The 19,579-nt window shown below is 40.2% G+C and overlaps 1 protein-coding gene across 1 annotated transcript; it reads right to left on the bottom strand.

The window, feature by feature from the left end:
• Positions 1–590: 590 nt before the first annotated feature.
• Positions 591–14,693, bottom strand: LOC103702667 (DDB1- and CUL4-associated factor homolog 1-like). Its single transcript, XM_008785184.5, has 14 exons — positions 14,303–14,693; positions 10,239–10,320; positions 9,999–10,115; positions 9,704–9,879; positions 8,714–9,620; positions 8,533–8,630; positions 8,007–8,430; positions 7,302–7,901; positions 7,032–7,211; positions 6,378–6,929; positions 5,923–6,033; positions 5,557–5,675; positions 3,832–5,443; positions 591–1,594 (listed from the first exon to the last, which is right to left on the bottom strand). Exons 1-14 carry the CDS (start codon positions 14,539–14,541, stop codon positions 893–895), a joined length of 5,919 nt encoding a protein of 1,972 aa, XP_008783406.4. The 5' UTR covers positions 14,542–14,693; the 3' UTR covers positions 591–892.
• Positions 14,694–19,579: the final 4,886 nt, after the last annotated feature.

The raw sequence follows: 19,579 nt of genomic DNA, 5'->3' as shown, positions 1-19,579 counted from the left end.
GCCGGGGAGGTGGTTCCGGGAGAAGCCGGCGAGGTGGTCAGAGATCGGGAGAATGCCGGCGACGAGAGGGAGAAGGGGGAACGGGGGGGTTTTGGGCGTTGGCGAGGTGCTTTGGGCGGAACAGTTCAAAGGGAGACGGAGGGGGTTTGGCCGCCGGCAAGGTGCTTGAGGCGAGGTTTTTTGGGCGGAAGGGAGAAGCCGGCGGGTGTTTTGGAGGGGAAGAGCGGGGTGGGGGGGGGGGGGTTTGGGGGGTGTAGAGAGCAATTTAGGTGAGGGGGTGGGGAGGGTGGGGGGTAATTTAGAAATTTTTAATTTTTTAGGGGTGTCCTTAGCAAATGGGGGGGTGTAGAGAGTATTTAATTTTTTTTTAATTTTTGGGGGGTGTCCTGAGCAATAGGGGGGGTGTATATAGAACCACCCGAAGAAGAGAGAGAGAGAGAGAGAGAGAAGAAAGAGCCAACTATACCCACAGCACGTGCCGAAAGCTAGTTTCCACCAAATCCCTGAAAGAGCAACTAGTCCAAAGTGCAGTCCCTCCTCAGTAACCAACGATAAAATATTAAAATGGACAATTTTTTTTGAGTGAATACTAAAAAAAGGGACTAAGAAAATTAGATTAGTATGAAACTAAGCCACAGATACAAAGAATTGCAAAACGGGCATTTATTCTTTGCCACGGCCAAACAGGAAAAAAGAAAAAGAAAAAAAACGTTCACTCTTCCTTCTCCTCCACCACACCCGATCCCCCTACTTACATGCCCAGGTTGCCTCGATGTTTTTTTTTTTTTTGTTTTTGTTTTTTTACCACTCCCTCTTCCCTTAGAAATCAGGAAACCAATAAATACATATAGGATTCAAAATTCAATTTCATAAGCTTGGCCCTGAAACAATTTTAGAACCCAAAAGCATTGGCAGCAAAATCTTCTTCTCCACTGCTGAGAGATTCCACCACCTCACTGTCATCTTCATCGCCCTCAGTCATGATTTCCAGCAAACCATGCCCCCCTTCCAAGTCCAAATCATCAACATTAAAATCCCCATCCTCATCGAGCTCATCCCCGCTGTCGATATCATCCTCATCCTCATCATTACTCTCGTCGTCTGAGTCTGTGCCACCATCACCATCCAAATCAGCTCCAAGGATCGGGTCCACATCTGCCTCCGATTCATCATTATCCTCGTCCTCCTCCTCCGTGTCAACCCCATCATCAGGATCGGAATCATCATCGGTGGGTCGTTTCCTCCCAACCTCAAAAAGCCGTGCAGAGGAGTGCATCTCGTCATGGTCATCCATGGTAACAGCCCCAACAAAAGAATCGGTGGGATCGGTAGCAAAGTCGAGGACGCAACGGTCTACTTGGACTGTAGCAATGTCGGAGTAGCTTACAGCATCGATGGTGCGGAAAGCAGAGAACAGAGGGTGGCGTACACGGCGCGTGAGAACCGCTGACATGATATCCTCTGGGTTACGCCTAAGAATTGCATATATGACATCACCACCTCCATTGAATGTGATCACCGTTTGGTCCAGAGAGGGCACACTTCTCAGAAGCTTGAACTTTCGGAGATCCCACACCTCTGAATTTATGATAGCCTACACAAGTTCAAAATAAATAAGCATTAGTTTTAGCGTCCCAAGCTCCAGAGATCCCACACGTTTAAAAATATAACCTACTCGCAGCACCTTCCAGCTTAGCATGTTTCAGAATTTGGCCACCAAGAATTGGATCGTTGAAACTTGAGAAAGTATGGAAAAGTAATATATCTCATGCATCATAGCATTCGGGTGACCATCTTTACGACATTCAGATTACAAATATATGAGTTAGTGGTAGTCCAAATTGCCCAAACTATACAGAAAAAGAGGGCATCCAGAACATCTAAATGTTATGGACGGAATGAACAAGTAATTTCTGCGTAGCAGTGTTGTTTGTAACTAGTTTCATCATTACACAAGCTATTTAGCAGATCCTTGCATGGGAATGCAATCTTGGTCGCAAACAAACAATAAACAGCCGGACACAAATTTTTTTTATTATCAATATATACTTCCATCGCATATGTGCAGAGAGATAGGTAACTAGGAAACTGCCTGTCATTTAAAAAGTTGATAGAGTTCTAAATGATTGGATAAAATAAGTATAAATTGTTCAACTTCAGAAAGAAATCATTTTGCATGTTATGAAGGGAACAGCTTCAAACTATTTAATGATGGAATTTGCAAATAAAAATACAAATTATTGGATTTAGTTTACAAATTTGAAGATTCTTATAATCAAAAGTTCTTGTACATTGGAAACTTATTTTATTCATCAAGTTGTCCCAAACTAAAATTTATTTGCAATGACAAAAATTTTGCTTTTTGGCAACTAGATGCTTAAGCAGTAGAGCATTAGATTTCGAAAACATGATTCTTTGTTAGGAGACATCTTTAGCTTTCTAAATCATCTCTACCAGTTTATATTTACATTATAGGAACCCCCATGACCAAGGTTGTCAAAATGCCTAGGCGGTGGCACCATGAAACTAGGTAGAAGGCTTAGGCAGCAAAGAACACACTCGGAGCATCTATATATAGTACATGCTCAAGGTTCATATCTGATACTTGAAAAAAAACATATTCATAAATGACAGGTTGTAAACTACTTAAGCTATTAATATTATCATCAAACATCAAGCAGTGTCTTCAAGAACACATAATAAACAACAAAAGCAGTGAGAGGGCAGATTGACAGACAGTTGTCATTACATGGATGAGGGAACACCAAATATGAACTGCTTTGATCTTGGGTAGTCATTAAAGCATTTGAAATATGCACTCCCAGGCTTATTGAACACACACCAACTTATCTGATAGCAAATAAAATACATGAAGAAAGATGACTAGAATTTACTGTGATCAATAATATCATAAGTAGCTGCTTTTCTCATAAAATAGCGTCCTAAAATCACGTGCCTGACTACACACCAACCTAGGCGCTCAGGCAGCCACCTCTCCTCGCAGCTTCTAATGCACCAGGTGCCTAGGCAGTGGGCTGCCCATGAGCCTAGACAGCCACATGTGACAACCTTGCCCATGTTTGAATTTGGAAGCGGACGAAACTCTTTCCACCCTACACGTATTACAAGTTTATAACCATTCCATATAATATAGCTCTCTCAAAAGGGTCTAAGAATTCAAAATCAACAATGGGCCATCTAAATTGGAGATCCACACTGTTAGTCGTGATCTATGAATACCTAGAAACAAAAATTCATAGGCTTAGTGATCTCTTATTTAACCAAGTGAATGAAAAAATGGATTGTACCAATTGTGCTAGTGTTAAAACTGTGACAGGCATATAAATTGACAATCAACTCTATCAATATAATCTACACATCCTAATGTACAAACATACTGAAATTCCATACATTTGATGCTTAAGACATAGTAAAACATGTTGCCATTAAAGTAGTCTACTTTCGGACCCGCTAAATGTACAGGTACTAGACCATCAAAGCATTAAATATCTGGTTTCTAGGTGTTTTTCTTTCATAGATCATGATCAAAGCTGCAGTTCTCCGATTTGGATGACCCAACTATGACTTTCGAATCACAGTCTTTTACTAAACGTTAAGCACGTAGTCTGTAGTCCAACTCTCTCTATACATATGCACACACATACAAACACATGTAAATACACATTATGCATACAAAAGAGGTCAACGAAAATAGGCAATCATATACATTTATGTCAAATATATGCAACGGCATGCTAATAAAATGAATGCACTCATGCATTTGTGTATATAAAGGCTTGCTACTAAAGGTGGCTGAGAGCAGGCTCATACCTCATTCCCAGCAGGATGAAATCCACCTCCACCATAGTCTGTGAACTGGTCAAATCGATGAACAGGAACTGCACTCCGCCTATCCCACAAGACTCCATTCCACAGTAACATTGTATCCAAAGGGTTGAAATGTATAAGAGACGGTGCATGCCCTCGTACAGGGCCATTATGGCTATTTGAGCTATCAGGGAGCCTCAGCTCCACATTGCAGGTCTGGAGATCATATAGAAGAACCTCACGATGAGATGTGTCTGACGAGAGGGCTGCAAAAATGGTCCCTGAGTTGCTAAAACGTGCAGCCTTGCATCCTTCAAATGAATGCAATGGCCCACCAGAGATGTTGGTGGCATCCCATAACCTTACATCAAATAAGCCCGAAGAAAGGACCAGCTGACTTCCACCAGACAAGGCTGATTGAACTAGAGTAACAGGAGTTTGGTGGCATGCCTGACTATCCAATACATTTCCATTAATTGCATCAAATATCTTTAGCTCACCAGAGTGGCACCCAATTGCAATACGAGAAGAATATCCCAGAAAAGTGATGCATGTTAATAGGGCAGTATCATCTCTGCATGTCCGACATGGCCTGAACCTGCTGTAGATAAATTGGCGGTCTCTACGATTGGCATGGATCCCACCATACTGTTTCCTAAACTCACGGGTGCTTACCCTTGCTGTCACATTTGCAGGTGCATTGAGGTCTCGGCTAGGTTCCGGACACACATGCGGGTGCAAGAGAGAGAGTGGTGGCAGCGTGGTTATTGGAGCAGGGCACTGCCGATGCTGGTGCTTCAAGTATTGCACAACCAAAGAGTCAAGTGTCATCCGTTCAACATTTCCAGATTGAGGGTCAGCTGGTAGACCAAGATGGGACATGGGTGTTGTTGGTGCCCCAGAAGTGCTCTGGTATTGAAAATCATCTGAAACATCCCCAATGCCACTGCTCGATGTTGTCCGACTAAAAGGAACTCGTGGAGTATAACTAGTGGCAGGAGATAGACCTGTCCCATCTGCTGGCAGAAAAATTCTACGACTGGAATTTGGTGTCTGACTAACTGTAGACTGAAGAGCAATCTCCGTTGTTGCAAGCCGCTTTGTTGGTGATGAGGAAAACAATTCCTTCAATTCCATTAATTTTCGTTTCATCGGTAGCAAAATTGGTGTTTTAAATGGGGGTTCTGCATCTGTACTAGACTTCAGAGATGGAGCTTCAGCTCCCCCATCAGGCGCAGATGGACTTTTTAAGGCGCTGGATGTTTTATTAGTAACGGATGAATGTGATGGAGGCTGAATTTTTCCCTGTGAAAAACTGCAGGAGAATACCGGCGATTTCTTCTTTGATGAAGGCGTAGCTGAATCAGACTTCAGACCAGAATCCTCTTCTCGTGGGGCCATCTTTACTGTCTCTGAGAGAAAGCCACAGGGTGCACGGCCAGATGGCCACTGAAGTTGCACATTTGAAGTTTCTTGGACCGAAGTTTGGTGAAGTGGAGGTGTTGGCACTCCCAATGATGGCAGAGGTGTCAAATCAGCCTCCTTCTGTAGCAAAGCAGCAGTAGCTGTTAAACCAGATGCCTGAAGATGTTCATGAATCAGCAGTAACAGCTCCCTGTAACCCCCCGAAAAGAAAAAGAAAAAGAAAACAAGTCGTATGAGAACAGATTGCTGCATTTTATAACCTTTCATGAGACCTTCTTTGCATATAAATGAAGCTGCAGAGACCTGGAATGATAAGTAATAGGAGTAGCTGCAGCTATTGCAGCCCTTTCAATGCGCCTCAGTGTAGGAGCAGCAGCATCGGTAGCTGCCAAGGTGCTTGCCCGCCCAGAATTTGTTATAACCTGTAATATTCATTGATATCAAATAAATCAAGGACATTTAAATAGGAAAGCAATACAATGTATCAATAGCAGTCAGCAAAACCACAAGACAATATACAAGAACTAGTCACGCACAACAACATCCAGACAAAAATAAGCTCAATTTTAGCTACAAATACACACATACATACATATATGTGTGTGTGTGTGTCCGTACATGCACCATAAATATTCAGATGACTGCAGGGGTCAGTCTTCTTTTACTTACGGCAATCAACTCGATAGCCACCTGTGCCAGCTCAGTCTGCCACCTGCCCTGCTCGGTTACAGATGCCTGGCTGCCAGAATCTCGAATGAGCTCTGACAGTTTCTTCCCCACCTGAAATATTGGAAAAATAGTGATACAGATCAAGCAACCATTCTACCTATCTCGAAAACATCCATATAATTCGTCTGACAAAATAAAGAGGAGGGGGGGAGAGAGAGAGAGAACCAATAGACAACAGAACACTAAAAAAAAAGAACAAGCTAGATAAGATCCCAGTTCTAAAACATATGTTTGTTGACCAATAAGCCCAATGTATAGCCTGAACTACATGATACAAATTAGAAAATAAGGTGCATATTCTCATGTCGTGTAAACACAAGTAATAGCCAAAACTTGTTAACTTGTTAAACCTTTCATATCAAACATCAGATGCAGGATACTAATTAGTAAATTACCTGAAGCTTTGTCAATATATGTGCAATTGTTTCATCTCTAGCTAGACCAAGCAAGACACGGCATGCCAGAGCCCTAATGCAGTCAAGAGCAGCAGGAGGAGTGATCATCCGAGGGTGTAGAAGATGCAAAAGAACTTTTATACCATTGTTTGCTCTGACAGCTTCCCTTGCCTGATGATATCCTTGTTCCAGTTGAGCAGCAAGGCCAGCACAACCAGCACCAGGCCCTAAAGATATTCTGCGGTCTCCAACTACACCTGCTGAGACTGCTGTTTGTGAATTATTACCTTGAAATGGTGTACTTAGTGCTGCTGCACTTCTTTCAGCCAAGTTCGATTCTCCATTGCGCTCCCGAGACTCATTCTGAACAGTTGATGGAACAGTACGATCTGAGACATATCTCTCAGAATGCCTCTCCCTATTCTCCGAGGGACCATTTAATGTTTGAACTGAAGCAGACTGCTGACCTTGTGCAGGAACAGAGGGTTTATTACTAATCGAAGGAGGAGGGCATACAAGATTTACCAACACATTTAATGCTGGGTGGATCACCTGGAAAATACGAAAAAATGAACAATGATCTTAAATTTATTTTAAAAATTGTATAAGCATGATGCTGATTTACTGCACGGAGTCCTGAAAATCCTACTATACCTCAGGATCTACATAGCCAGCACCATTGGCAGCATCCAAGATGACTGCCATGCCCACACGGTCATTGCTCAAAGTAGCATTAACAATTAATTTCCGGCTGTAGGGTACAAATGTGATAATATGAAGAACACCCAATGCATATTGTGCCAAATCATGCAGATACCGCTCAACAGGTGGTGCCTGCAACGACACATCATATTAGGTCCTATAACTTCAGAAATTAACAGTTGAGAAGGGATTAAAATAAAAAGTAAGCAACTATACTTGTACCTGACACAATTCCAACATGGTTATATGCCCATTGGAGGCTAAGAACTTATCCACCACAGGCCAACGAGCTCTCACAAATGCAGGCCCGAGCTTCCTGTCACGCTGTATCTGGAGAAGCACTGAATCCATAGCTTCATTGCTGATGTCCAGTGGTTTATATGCAGCCCTTGCACTTGGATTACTCCGGGATACACCACGACTGCTTTTATTTGGACGAAGAGAATCCACAAGCAAGAGAAGATGGGCTCTGAAATACTGGCGTAATCCAACACAAGTATGATAAGCAATCTGCTTTTCTGATGTTGTGAGGACTTCTGCAGGTGATCGATCATTTCGGAGATTTACATTTGGCATACCTAATGTTCCTGAGTTTCCACCTGATCTAATGGATGCAGCACCATGTAACAGATTTAACATTTTTTGTAGACCTTCTTGTGTGTCAAAGGAATCCAAGACTGCTCTGAAGACGAATGCAGAAGTGAAAAAAATAGCTGCATTTTTTCTAGCTTGATCTACAGGGCACTCTAGAAGTTGAAGTGCTAACTCAACCACCTGATTCACCACATCAGGTGGAAGAGCACAAACACGTTCCATAACACCCTGCACATATTTTTATGGGAATTATGAGCTTTAAGCAGTGACAGATGGTGCATGTAAAATAATTAAGGTGAAGAAAAGTCGGAGAACTTGAGCCTCCAATATTACCTGAAGAGTACCAATGGTAAATAAACAAGATGAAAGACCAAAGAAGGTCTGTGAGAATCTATGAACAGAGAGAAGTTTTTGCATGCCACCACGATCCACAAATAATGCAGCAAATTTCCGATGAGCAGCTAGGGCGCAAATTAGTTTCAGAACTTCAGGCAACAATGCTAAATGATCAGGTGCCAATTCTTCTTTAAAACTGCGTTGCAACAAGGCAAGGCAGACATCAACACCCTTTTCATGCAGAATGGGTCCCAAAGCCTCAACATATTCTCCCAAAATTTCAAGACACTGAATGCAGTATTTTTCCCTAAGCTGTGCAAGAGATTCATCATCCAAAATGATGAAATCTTCCAGTTCTTCATCCTCTTTGGGTTCCACAGCTTTTGCATCCATCAAATCCTCATCAACCTTGCTACAACTCCTGAAAACAACCACAATATTCCAACATTGAATGAAAAGAACTTAATGCATGAAACAACCAAGGGGTTAGGAGTGAAATGAGAGAAAAGGGAGGTGAAGTTACCGTGAGACCTCAGTTGCCATAGCAGCATCAACAACAGTAGATGCAGCTTTAGAAGCGGCTAAAACTGCAGCTTCTTCATCACTAGTATTTTTCCAAACCTATAAAAAAAAAGAGCAGCTAGTATATCGGTACTATTGGGGTGGGGTGGGGTGGTGCGCTTTCATCAAAGAATAAAGGTTACCTCCAATGCAGCAGTCTTGACAAGTTCAGCTGCTGCATCACCTGCAGCTTTGATTGCCTCAGCAGGTGCATTAGCATCTCTAGCTTCTGCTTCCGCCGCTCTTATTGCTTTCTTTACCATTTCAGATATATCCCTTGAGCCAACATTACACTCTCTAAATCTATCATCATTATCCTCTCCCACAACAAAAGCATCACCATCAATCCCGCTTGCATTCTTTTTCATATCAACCACTTTTTTTATCTCTTCATTTTCTGGTATATTCGCATCACAGGAACCCCCAATAATTCCCCCTGATCGTAATCCAGAACTAGGAGATGTCAAAATCATTTCATTTTCTAAGGTACCTTCATTAGACCTTCCTTTCCCTCTGGTCCTTGACCATCCCCTGTTGACCCTTCGCCTTGATGAGTCATCCCTCACATTTTCATTGGCATCTTCATCTCTAGAAGATCTGCCCGCAACATGTCTATCACCATATTTTGACTTCCCATCAAGCAAATTTCTGTTGTGACATCCATCACCAGAAAGATCGGCATCTTCTTCAACCATGTCACATGTACCAACAACTTCTGACGAAGAATCAGTGAGTTCAGATTTCAATGACTCACCACCATCTGCCCAACAAACTTCTCCATGTGCTTGCCTGATAGCAATGTTTCTATCAGCACTTGGATCACCCAGAAAACCTTCATCTACAATCCTTGGACCATCTAAACGAGATGTATCCAGAACCTGTCGTGGTCTACCTCTGTTTTCTTCTCTACTTTTTGTAGGCCTAGCCTCCGTTGGAAAACTAGCATCCCTTTGACTAGAAATGGCCTCTCCAAGGACTCTTATGCGCAAATAACGCATAAGTTTTGCTGACAAACCTGATGTTAAGATATCTTCTACCACTTGACCACCCCTGAAAAAATCAACATGAAATGCATAAAATCATGCAAAAAAGCAAAGGTAACAGCTCAGAATACAGCCAATCAAGTCACATACCCGGTCAATGATATAGCAAGAAGCCCAGTGGCATAAGTCCTCAGCATTTCAGAATCTGTAGGCTTGTTACTCCCCAATTCTTGCTTCCAATTGTACTCATCACCAGAAATTAAAGGATCCTCCATCACCCAAGATTTAATATTATCCAGGACAGCATCATCAAAAACATGAGGATACTGGAGAAGGATTAGATGCAGATTATCCATGGTTAACCAAAAGTGAGCAGACTTCCACAGATATTCGAGACTGAACATATGGAAATTAAATTAGTAAATCAAACAAAGAATTATCTAACCATCCAAGCTAAAGAGCAGCTGAGAAGTATTCTGGCAGCAGCTGAACGAATGGTGACAGAGTATGTACTTTCTGACAAAAACTTCGATGATATTGCCTCATAAAATTCATCATTTTCCTGAGCAGAACAAGCACAGTTTTATAGGATAAGAAAAGCATTTAGAATAAGAAAAAGTAACTAATGTTCAATTCTGGATTCCAAGTTATAGCATGCAAGTGAAATGCAGATGAAGATACATACCCGCACTAAGTTACACAGCCTTCCGATACTATGCGATGCCCGAGCATTGTTCAAAGATGAACTCCCGGACTCTTGCACATATCTGATTCAGATAAGATAAACAAAGAAAAGAAAAAAAAAAAACTATGAGCTCAGAAGGAGGAGATGGATATGGCATTTGCATGGGACACTTCAAAATTTATCTGAGTGAAATAAAAGGATTCTATCCTCCTCTTTCTGGTTGCAATTTCAGGTGGAGCGACATAGCAAATGATCCTAGTATCTCACAGTTAGGTGGATTTTTTTCAGCCCTGTAATAGTGCTTTTGTGTGATAATATGGGATTTCTGCTGATGTTCAATTCTTTTACTATGATAAAATGTAATAGTGCTTTTGTGTGATAAAATGGGGCTTCAGCTGATGTTTAATTCTTTTACTATCAATAAATGCACCATGATCATTCAGATTTTGATTGGATTAGGAGGGTGCCAGAGAGCATAATAATAAGGATAAAGAATGTTTGCTAAGGTATTTCACAAACTCCTTCAAATATACCAATAACTAAGGAATTAACAATTCAAGCAGCAAAAAACAGGAGATTTGTTCTATTCAAATGTATGAAATCAATTAACAAAAACCACAATTATAGAAAAATCAACAAAATATTAGCTAAGAATAGATGAGGCTGATCATTTGAAAGATAATTGCTGCAAAGTAGACAAAGGTGGAATATTGCAATCACTTAGGAGAAATGATGGCTACAGAAAGTTAGAGCACTAAGTATTCCATAAGAGTGCATATACTTTAAACTGAACTCATTAGTTTAATCAAACATAAGGTCAGCAAGATCTTGAGGTTATAGACTCACGTATGTGTGTCAGGTGCAAGCATGCATCTATATACTGAATCCTTCTGACATCTAATAATGTATTATTAGGGAACCAATACCTAGCGTCTTTGAGGCATACCCAAGAATCAGTTTCATGCCTATCAAAATTGTGAAATCGTCTTAGGAACAAGATATGACACCTTAACACCCAACTGGAATGCCTACTGTAACATATAGTTTTTTTTCCTCAAAAACTATATATAGACTCTAATTTTAAAAACACATTACGTTAATATTAATTGATATCTAGGAAAGAGGTATTTGGTGAGTGGTGAGTACAAATGATTAGGAAGCAGTATAAATAGATGACTGTGATTTCCTTAATCAATTACAAGTCAACAATAGATTTCAGGCCTTTGAGTTGGTAAAGCATTAACCAGGAGAAGAATCGAGTCATTTGTCACATGATCAGTTTTCTAACATTCATTTTAGTTTGAGCTCTTTATGACATGGAGTGTTTGTGACAATTTAGGGTTCAATTGTTAACATCTTCTGGTACAAGGACCATACTGCTAAACAGGGGTTTTGTTTCTCTTTACCGAGAGCCTAATCTCCCAACCAAAGGGTTTATGATTGCAGGCTATAAATAAGGGACATTCTTTCTTCATCTGATTTTCCTCTTCGTGCAAGACCTACCACAGCAAATTCTCTCTCCCCCACCCCACCCCCCTTTCTCTCCTGATCCACTTTCATCTGTTCTTTATTTTTTGCATCTTTTTCTTTTTCATTTTCCACTGCAGTTTTTTCCCTCTCCCTTGCTGGTGGACCTAAAGACACAATCCAACTACTCTGTGTGGCCTGTAAACCCTTAGCCACAGATTACCACATCAATTACCACAAAGAGTCCAGCTAACCACTGCTTAGGTGGTCCCCTTCTCCCAAAGTGCCAAATATCCTTCTTCCTTTCACAGTAACAATGCATGCTACTTCCTTTTTAGTTACCATGCATGATCAATCTACTGGTTCGGTACCAGCCAATCATTACTCAACCTATAAAAAACAACCATTTTACACTTTCTGCCAATATCCCCTTTTTCCTTGACCCTACCAGCTTCTGCTTCAGATTACGATCAAACCTTAATCAGCTCCAACAAATCTATTTTTCTTCCAAACCTGCACCTAAAGTTCTCCCTCTTCTGTACATTCTAAGACCAGTCATATCCAATTTAGGCACTTTATCATTTCCAAATCCCACTCAAGAGAATCTTGTAATTCATAAAGAAGTTGATTTTTTTAAGACAAGGGGCATTCCAGATCATCGACAAGTCTTTAACAATTCTTTGCATGCTTTAAGGAAATCTGTGAAGAATTAGACAATAATCATACAGTTGGGGCTTCTTAAACTTGAATTGTGTTGGACACTAAAATAGATATTACTTTTACTTGCTTCATTTTCTGAAATTTAGGCGACCGTTATAGGTTTGAACTACATCAGTAGGTCAGAAATCAGTCCATATTTTTTTAGCAATGTGGGTTTTCGTAAGCATCAGAAAATAAGCGGTTGCGGAAAAAGTGCACTAAACATATATAGTGAGTGGTGTTTTAAAAAGCGGCTGCAGGTTATGTGTAATCAAGGGACCATATAGCGTATATGTGATATGCAGGATACATATACAAGCACAAATGCAGTTAGTTTTTTTCTTTTAAAACAAATAAAATATATTTAAAATTAAAAAACAATAGAAATAACAGTAACATGTTTTTATAAATATTATCAATATTAGTAATTAATAGAATTAAGGATTAATGCGTATTACTTAGTACTAATACTAATTGCAATGTTTTGTAATACAATTGAAACACATATCTAATCCAACGATTAGTTTGAACATGCACCATGTGTACTGGCTCATATAAGAGTGTGCCATATATTTGGCCTCATAATGCTAAGTGGGCCACATATGCAGGCATAAAATGCTCAGAAAGCCACAAATATATCTGCATAGTGCTAAATGGCAAACTTTTCATATGTTATGCACAAGGACAACACTATACAGGCATGTCTCCAAATGATTGAAAACAGCTAAATTTTAATTTTCAATCCACAAGAATAGCTTGCATCATCTAGATGGTAGTATTGACTGCAATAGTTTTCCAAATGAAATCAAGCCCATTATACACAAACAAGAAGCATTATTTCAGAATAAAACTTAAGAATCAAAAAAGCTCATGCACATCTCTAGCTTAAAGGCAAACTGCCAAAAGGTGGATTGCACCAAACTGACCAGCTCACTCAAAACCCAGAGGCAAGCAGTCATGTGGGAGCAAATGATAGTCAAATTTTAACCAGCCAAAAACCACCTTACTGAAAATGGAAATCCAATCCAACAGTTAAAAACAATGAGTAAGAGAGAGATAATGCTATGGCAGTAAAATATTCCAATATGTACCATTTTCTAAATCCCAGTCATGAATATTATTCAGCCAAAACCTGATTCCTTTAATTAAATAAACAAAAAAGGACAGATAGGCAAGCATTGCTTTGTCAAAATTCCACGTTAGGCCATTCAAAACAGTAATGTTTAGATTTGTTACTTGGGTGGTTCTGGTACTCGGTCATTCTTCCTTGCACAGGAAGAGCATATTACCAGCAGTCCAACAGAAACCACACACATGCAGTCCAACTTAAGATTAAAACTAGCAAGTAATTAAAATGAGCATGCTTGTTTTACAAATGGAAAGGATAGGGATCTAGCCTAACATTATCGCCACTACATGGATACTGAACGATATTATTGTTTACAAAAACCAATCTTTCACTAGTTCTGCCAAAGAACAATAAGATGGGCATCAGCCTTCACGAGAAGGGACATTATGTGAGATCGTAAATGAGGTAAAATATTAAAAAAAAAAAAACTAGAAATCTCATGGTCCCAATAACCCCTAAATTAGCCCTCTAGCTTCCACCACCTAAGACTGGGAAAAGATATAAACTATACAGCGCAGCAAGAAAGCGCCATCAGAAGTTCCCAAAAAATAAAAAAAAAACAGAAACGGGCAAAGAAGAAGACCATTGATAACTAAGGAAATAGATCATCAATCAGAGAAAAAAACCTAGTATTCTCAAACCAAACTACCACCAACTCCCGGCTCAGGACCCCGAACATGCCAACCTCCAACCGAAACCGTAGAATTGGAATCCAGGTCCTAGAATTACGGGGCGCACAAACTATAACGAGGAAAAAGAAAGCGAGTACCTGGATTCTTGGGCCTCGAGCATGGTGGCGAGGGTGTGGAGGAGCCTAGGGTTAGGATTCGCCTGGGAGGCTACGATCTTGGAGATCAGCTTCTGCGCCCTGGCCAGCAAGGCCTCGTCCTTGCTCTCCCCCCTCGCCTCCTCCTGTCCCACCGCCGCCTCCGCCGTCTCCGCCACGGCCGCCGCCTCCGCCGCCTCCGCCGTCTCGGCCGCCGTCTCGGAACTCGCCATCGCCTCCATCGACGGCTCCTCCTCGTGTGAGGGCTTGTTCTTTCTTGCGGAGAAGCGACCGAGATCGAAAGACAACGGCGAGATAGAGACAATGAAACGCAGCCTAAGAAGAAGAACAAGCGAGAAAAAGCAAGCGAGGGAAAGAAGAAAGGAGAACAGAATGAAGGGCGAAAATGGGAGGGGTTAACCCATCCCGTCAGACCATTGTAAATTTCACAACTGCTGTATCGACACGTGTTTTACGATCAATCTACAAGACTACAACCGTTAGATGGGAAGCTAAGGGGTATATTACCTTGTTCCGCGGGATAATACAACGCGGAAAAGGTGCGAACCCGCGGCCTGGAATCTCGAAGCGTCTTTGGGCTTCATCGTCTACGTGGGCTGCACCGCCTCCGCCTGGACCGACAGCCAGCGAATATATTCGGATGTCTACGTGGCTAATATTAATTGGTTGGGAAGATTTAAGGAGCCGGTGCGCCATGTTGGAGTGTTCAGTCGAATGAGGGTCGTCGCTTTGACGGGGGAAATGACGTCGCTGCGGCTGGAAATGGGGCAGGCTGGGCCGGGCATTAAGATTTCAAAGATTTCAAATATGCCCCCTAGAAACTCTTTCGCATTGGCATCAAAAGCAGTACAAAAGGTATTATTAAATTACACATATGTACAAACAAAAAATATATTCTGTACCGTGTTTTTACAAAGTTATATCAGCTACAGTTTTGTTTCCATGGGAATCTTCTTCCTTCAATTGCAGCTACCTAGTTGGGCAACTACATATTAATGAAGTTATTATATAAGAAAAAGTACATAAAAAAGACTAGCCCACTCTTTGATTTTTTTTTTTCTGCATATATTGTCGCCCCATCTACAGAGTTTGCTGGAATTTAGCAACTGTGGGAGCTTAGAAGCAGATAGAGTGTTGATGCCCATCATTCCCAACCCATTAACATCTTTTTCACCCCATCTAAGATCATGTTTTTGATGCAGACAATTTATAATCACCACTAAGAAGGATTCTAAGGAGTTCCCACTTTCTATCACCAACAACATGAATTCGGGTTCGCCAGTTCGGGCCTTCGGGGGTAATAAGAGAAGGAAGCACCAGATCAGGCCCATTTTGAAATGAACCTAAGTAACTGAATCTGTTTGGGTTCAAGCCTGAATTCGGACTCCAAATCGGATCTTATACAGGCTCGGGCTTGAGCCGAATTAATGATATACCTAAGCTAGGCCCCCAAAAAAAGTAGGCTTTATAATTAAATCCAAATCTGGTCTAAAATTTGGCGAACTAGCCCGTAGCCCGTCCTAATGGGTTTCGGGCTGGCCCGAGCCCATTTCTTGCCCCACGCTGATATGGCCCATTATTTCGGGTGATGGTAATTCGGGGGCTTTGTTGTATTATGATGGCTAGTATTAATAATGGAACATAGAATCAAATCGGAGTGGATTGGAATAGGGGTAAGAATGGTAATATCATTTTATAACTAAAATGGGAATCTAATTTGAATACCAAAAGTAGAGTCAGGATTAAATTTTGAGGATTAGAGCATTTTCATCCTCATCTCCTAATTAAAATTAAAATGAAACTCTTTCTAATCAAACAACTAGAATAGGAGTCACTTATTTCGGATTCTTTCCAGCCCTGTCATGGCTTATAGTGGAGGTGGGAATCTAGGAAAGCGTGTGGATTCATCAGTTTAAGTAGGTACTGCTATAGAGGACAAAAAAATAATTTCAAAATTTTATTTTATTTTTAATCAAAATAAATATGGTTTTTATTAACGGTGTTAGAAGAACAATTATATTAGGAGTATTTGTGCAAAAATAGTGTTTTATGAGGTTACAGAAATAAATATAAATTTTAAAAGAGTATTCATGCAAATTTGAATTTTTAGAAGGATATTCATGTCCAAAAAAAAAACTTTTAATCATTCATAGTCTGCAAAATGTGTTCTATGCACACAAAAACTACATAAGACTTTTATGCAACCATCCGTAAGTGTCCACAGAATCACTTCTAAGGGGATGGACGCATAACGATTTTATGCGTTTACCGTTGATAGTCTGCAGAATAAGTTCTATACGGACGAAAGTATGCATAATAGTTTATACGGGCATCATCGACTTCCTATTGATTAGTACCATGCGGATTAAAAGCCGCATAAGAATTTTCGCATTCATCATCCAATGTCCGCATAATTATTTCTATCCGAATCCACAGAGAATTCTATGCATCCGAAGTCAATTGTTTGCATAGTTGTTATATGCGGTTGTGGCACCATATTTGAATTTTAATCTGCATAGCAATTATATGCGTGCATCTAAAAATGTCCGCATAGTTAACTCTATGAGACTACACCCGCATAAAACGTTTATGCAACCATCGTCAATGTTTTTAGAATTAGTTTTATGCAGAAAGGACTGCATAAGCATTTTATGCTTTTTTTTTGGTAAAAATGGTAAATTATATAGCTCTAACATGGTACACCCTATCATTTCATGTGTCTTTCCTAGAATTTTTTATGTTTCTATTCCGTACTTATCTTAATTGAACCGTCATCTGTCTGGCTTGCATCCGGACACAGAAACAAAAAAAAAAAAAAAAAAAGAACTGATGACAGGGGGGGAAAAAAAAGGAGGAGATCAATAAGCTTGGACTATCTAGTTGCGGAAGCTTAAGAACATGGCTGAGGATGGTGTTCTTTGATTCCCCCACACACCCAGTAGGTTGTTCTTGGAGATTGCCTCCCGGATAGGATTCCATGAGAGGGGTTGGCATAGTAACATTTACAAGTGATTCTAGTCCATACTGCGCATCAAGATTGTTGTTGTAGTATGTAGGATCATAATTAATTGTTGAAGCACTGCCTTTGATTGGGACTTGGTTTTCTAAATGTTCAGCATGCAACCCATCCTTCTTCCTGCAATTCAGACTTTCAAAATTCAGTGAGACCTGTGGGAATAGATTCATAGTCTTCATTCATGATGATGCCTTGTTTCTTAGAGAAATACATGGAAGATTCAAAGAGACAATCATCGAACAATTAATCCTGGGCCAACAATTTGAAGAAGCTTTCAACATACATGTTACATAAATCTTAATTTTTCAGAAACCAAGTCAAAAAAATAAAACTGACTTGAATTTAAAATCCGTGTTGATATTAGATGGTTATATGCTCATGATACCAGGAAAAAAAAGAAAAAAAATTTTACTTGCCTGAATTAGTCCATATTCGGTTGATTGAAGATAGTACTCATGCATGATCCAATCAATTTTTCGTTCCTATAACTCTAGATTTTGAAAGTACTAGCTTATTTTGTAATACATGCTTGCATAGGTCCTCGCATGTCTCGACCGGTTGCCTTCCAAAATCCGGCGGCAGTAGCTCTATTTTTGCGGGTTCCGCTTGGGAACTTCGGCATACAACCCATGCTTCCTCCTGCAATTCAAATTTTCAAGATTTAGTATGACATATGAGAATAGAATCATATTCTTCATTGATGATGATGCCTTGTTTAGAATTTAGAAATTTCTTATGATATAAGATCAAGGCTTATATTTGCAACAAAGTTATTTATTTCATTTGTTGCAATATGTGAAGATTCGTGCAGGCGTGTGTTATAGTCCTACATCAGTTATTCGCCGAGGAGATCTTGGGTACTTATACAGGATCAAGGAACCCAAATAATGCATTCCGATTAGCCATTTTGGATGAAGTCATGGATTGTTACAAATGGTATCAGCGCAAACTCGACCCATAGCCTATGTGGACTAGCAGACACTGCAGCCGGGTTCATGGAGGCTGACCACGGACCTATCATGGTGTTTGTGACTAGATTTGAATGGATTTGAACCATTATGTGTCAGGGCTTGAATGGAAAAAGTATGTGAGGACCCGTGCGGGCATGTGTTTACTCTCACGTCGGTTATTCGCCGAGAAGATCTTAGATTCTTATAGAGGATCAATGAATCTAAATAATATCTTCCGACTAGCTATTCTGGGTGAGGTTTTAGGTTGTTACACAATAATATCAAGTCTTGGGTGCTGTTTTCTTTGGTCAATCCAATGGAGCTCTGTTTGACATCAATCTCTGCCTGATCCATGCCTTAATCAAATTATGATGCAATTGGATGAGAAGAGTCCAGAGAAAACAGAGAATGTTGGGGATCAACTGGTTTAACAAACCATGTAGGGTTTTATAGAGACCTCATCGTTCTTGCTCTGTGAATATATAAGCTTATGGTGGGACTGGGTTGGGCTTAGGTAGCCTGGTTTGAAACTAGCTTGTCTGAATTGATGCCCAAGTTGTTTTCCACATAAGAAGAGATTTCACAACAAATTTAGTTGCAAAACATTGGCTTCAATGATCCAAGCCTATCCCCAAGATTCTCAAGACAACAAATAATTATAAATTGCATGAATATAGGCGATAATGATGTCTTCAAGGCCTTTACAATGCATCAAAATTCCGACTTTAAAAAATTCTAGAGAACCATGTATACATGCATGTTTAGAAAGACTGACGTCCGCAGAAATTCCCATTGGAACTTTAAAATGACATAATGAATAAAGCAAAGCATGTTAGACTAAAATCACAAAGTGATATTGCCATGTCAACGGTCAAGAAAACAAAAGAAATTTTTATTGCAATTTCTTTCATTCATTTACCATGTCAACTGAAAAGAAACTGAAATTCTTATTGCAGTTTTTTAATTCTTTCCTGCAATTAAGGAAAGAAAAGCCATCCAACTATAGGTTCATGCACATCCCCTGCTACTGCTAAAATGATGTTAATTTTACACTGACATACTAGACAAACCAACGCCTGGTAAACGAAAATCATCAAGGAATAATACCATCATTTTCTTTCACTCTTTCCTACAACCAAGGATACAGAAGCCATTCAGGTCTCTGTTCAGATGCATCTTGGGCAACCATTATACTACCAGAGAGCATCTATGACCACTAGGCCGGAGCTTTCTCTCTTTTTTTGTTTTTTACTCAGTTGAATTTGATTTGATATAGATCTTAGTCACCATGTA

Source organism: Phoenix dactylifera, chromosome 2 (genome assembly GCF_051530095.1).
Source record: "Phoenix dactylifera cultivar Ajwa chromosome 2, Ajwa_hap1_PhDact_Kaust_v1.1, whole genome shotgun sequence".
Classification (NCBI taxonomy): Eukaryota; Viridiplantae; Streptophyta; class Magnoliopsida; order Arecales; family Arecaceae; genus Phoenix; species Phoenix dactylifera.
This window is presented reverse-complemented; position numbering and strand designations above follow the sequence as displayed.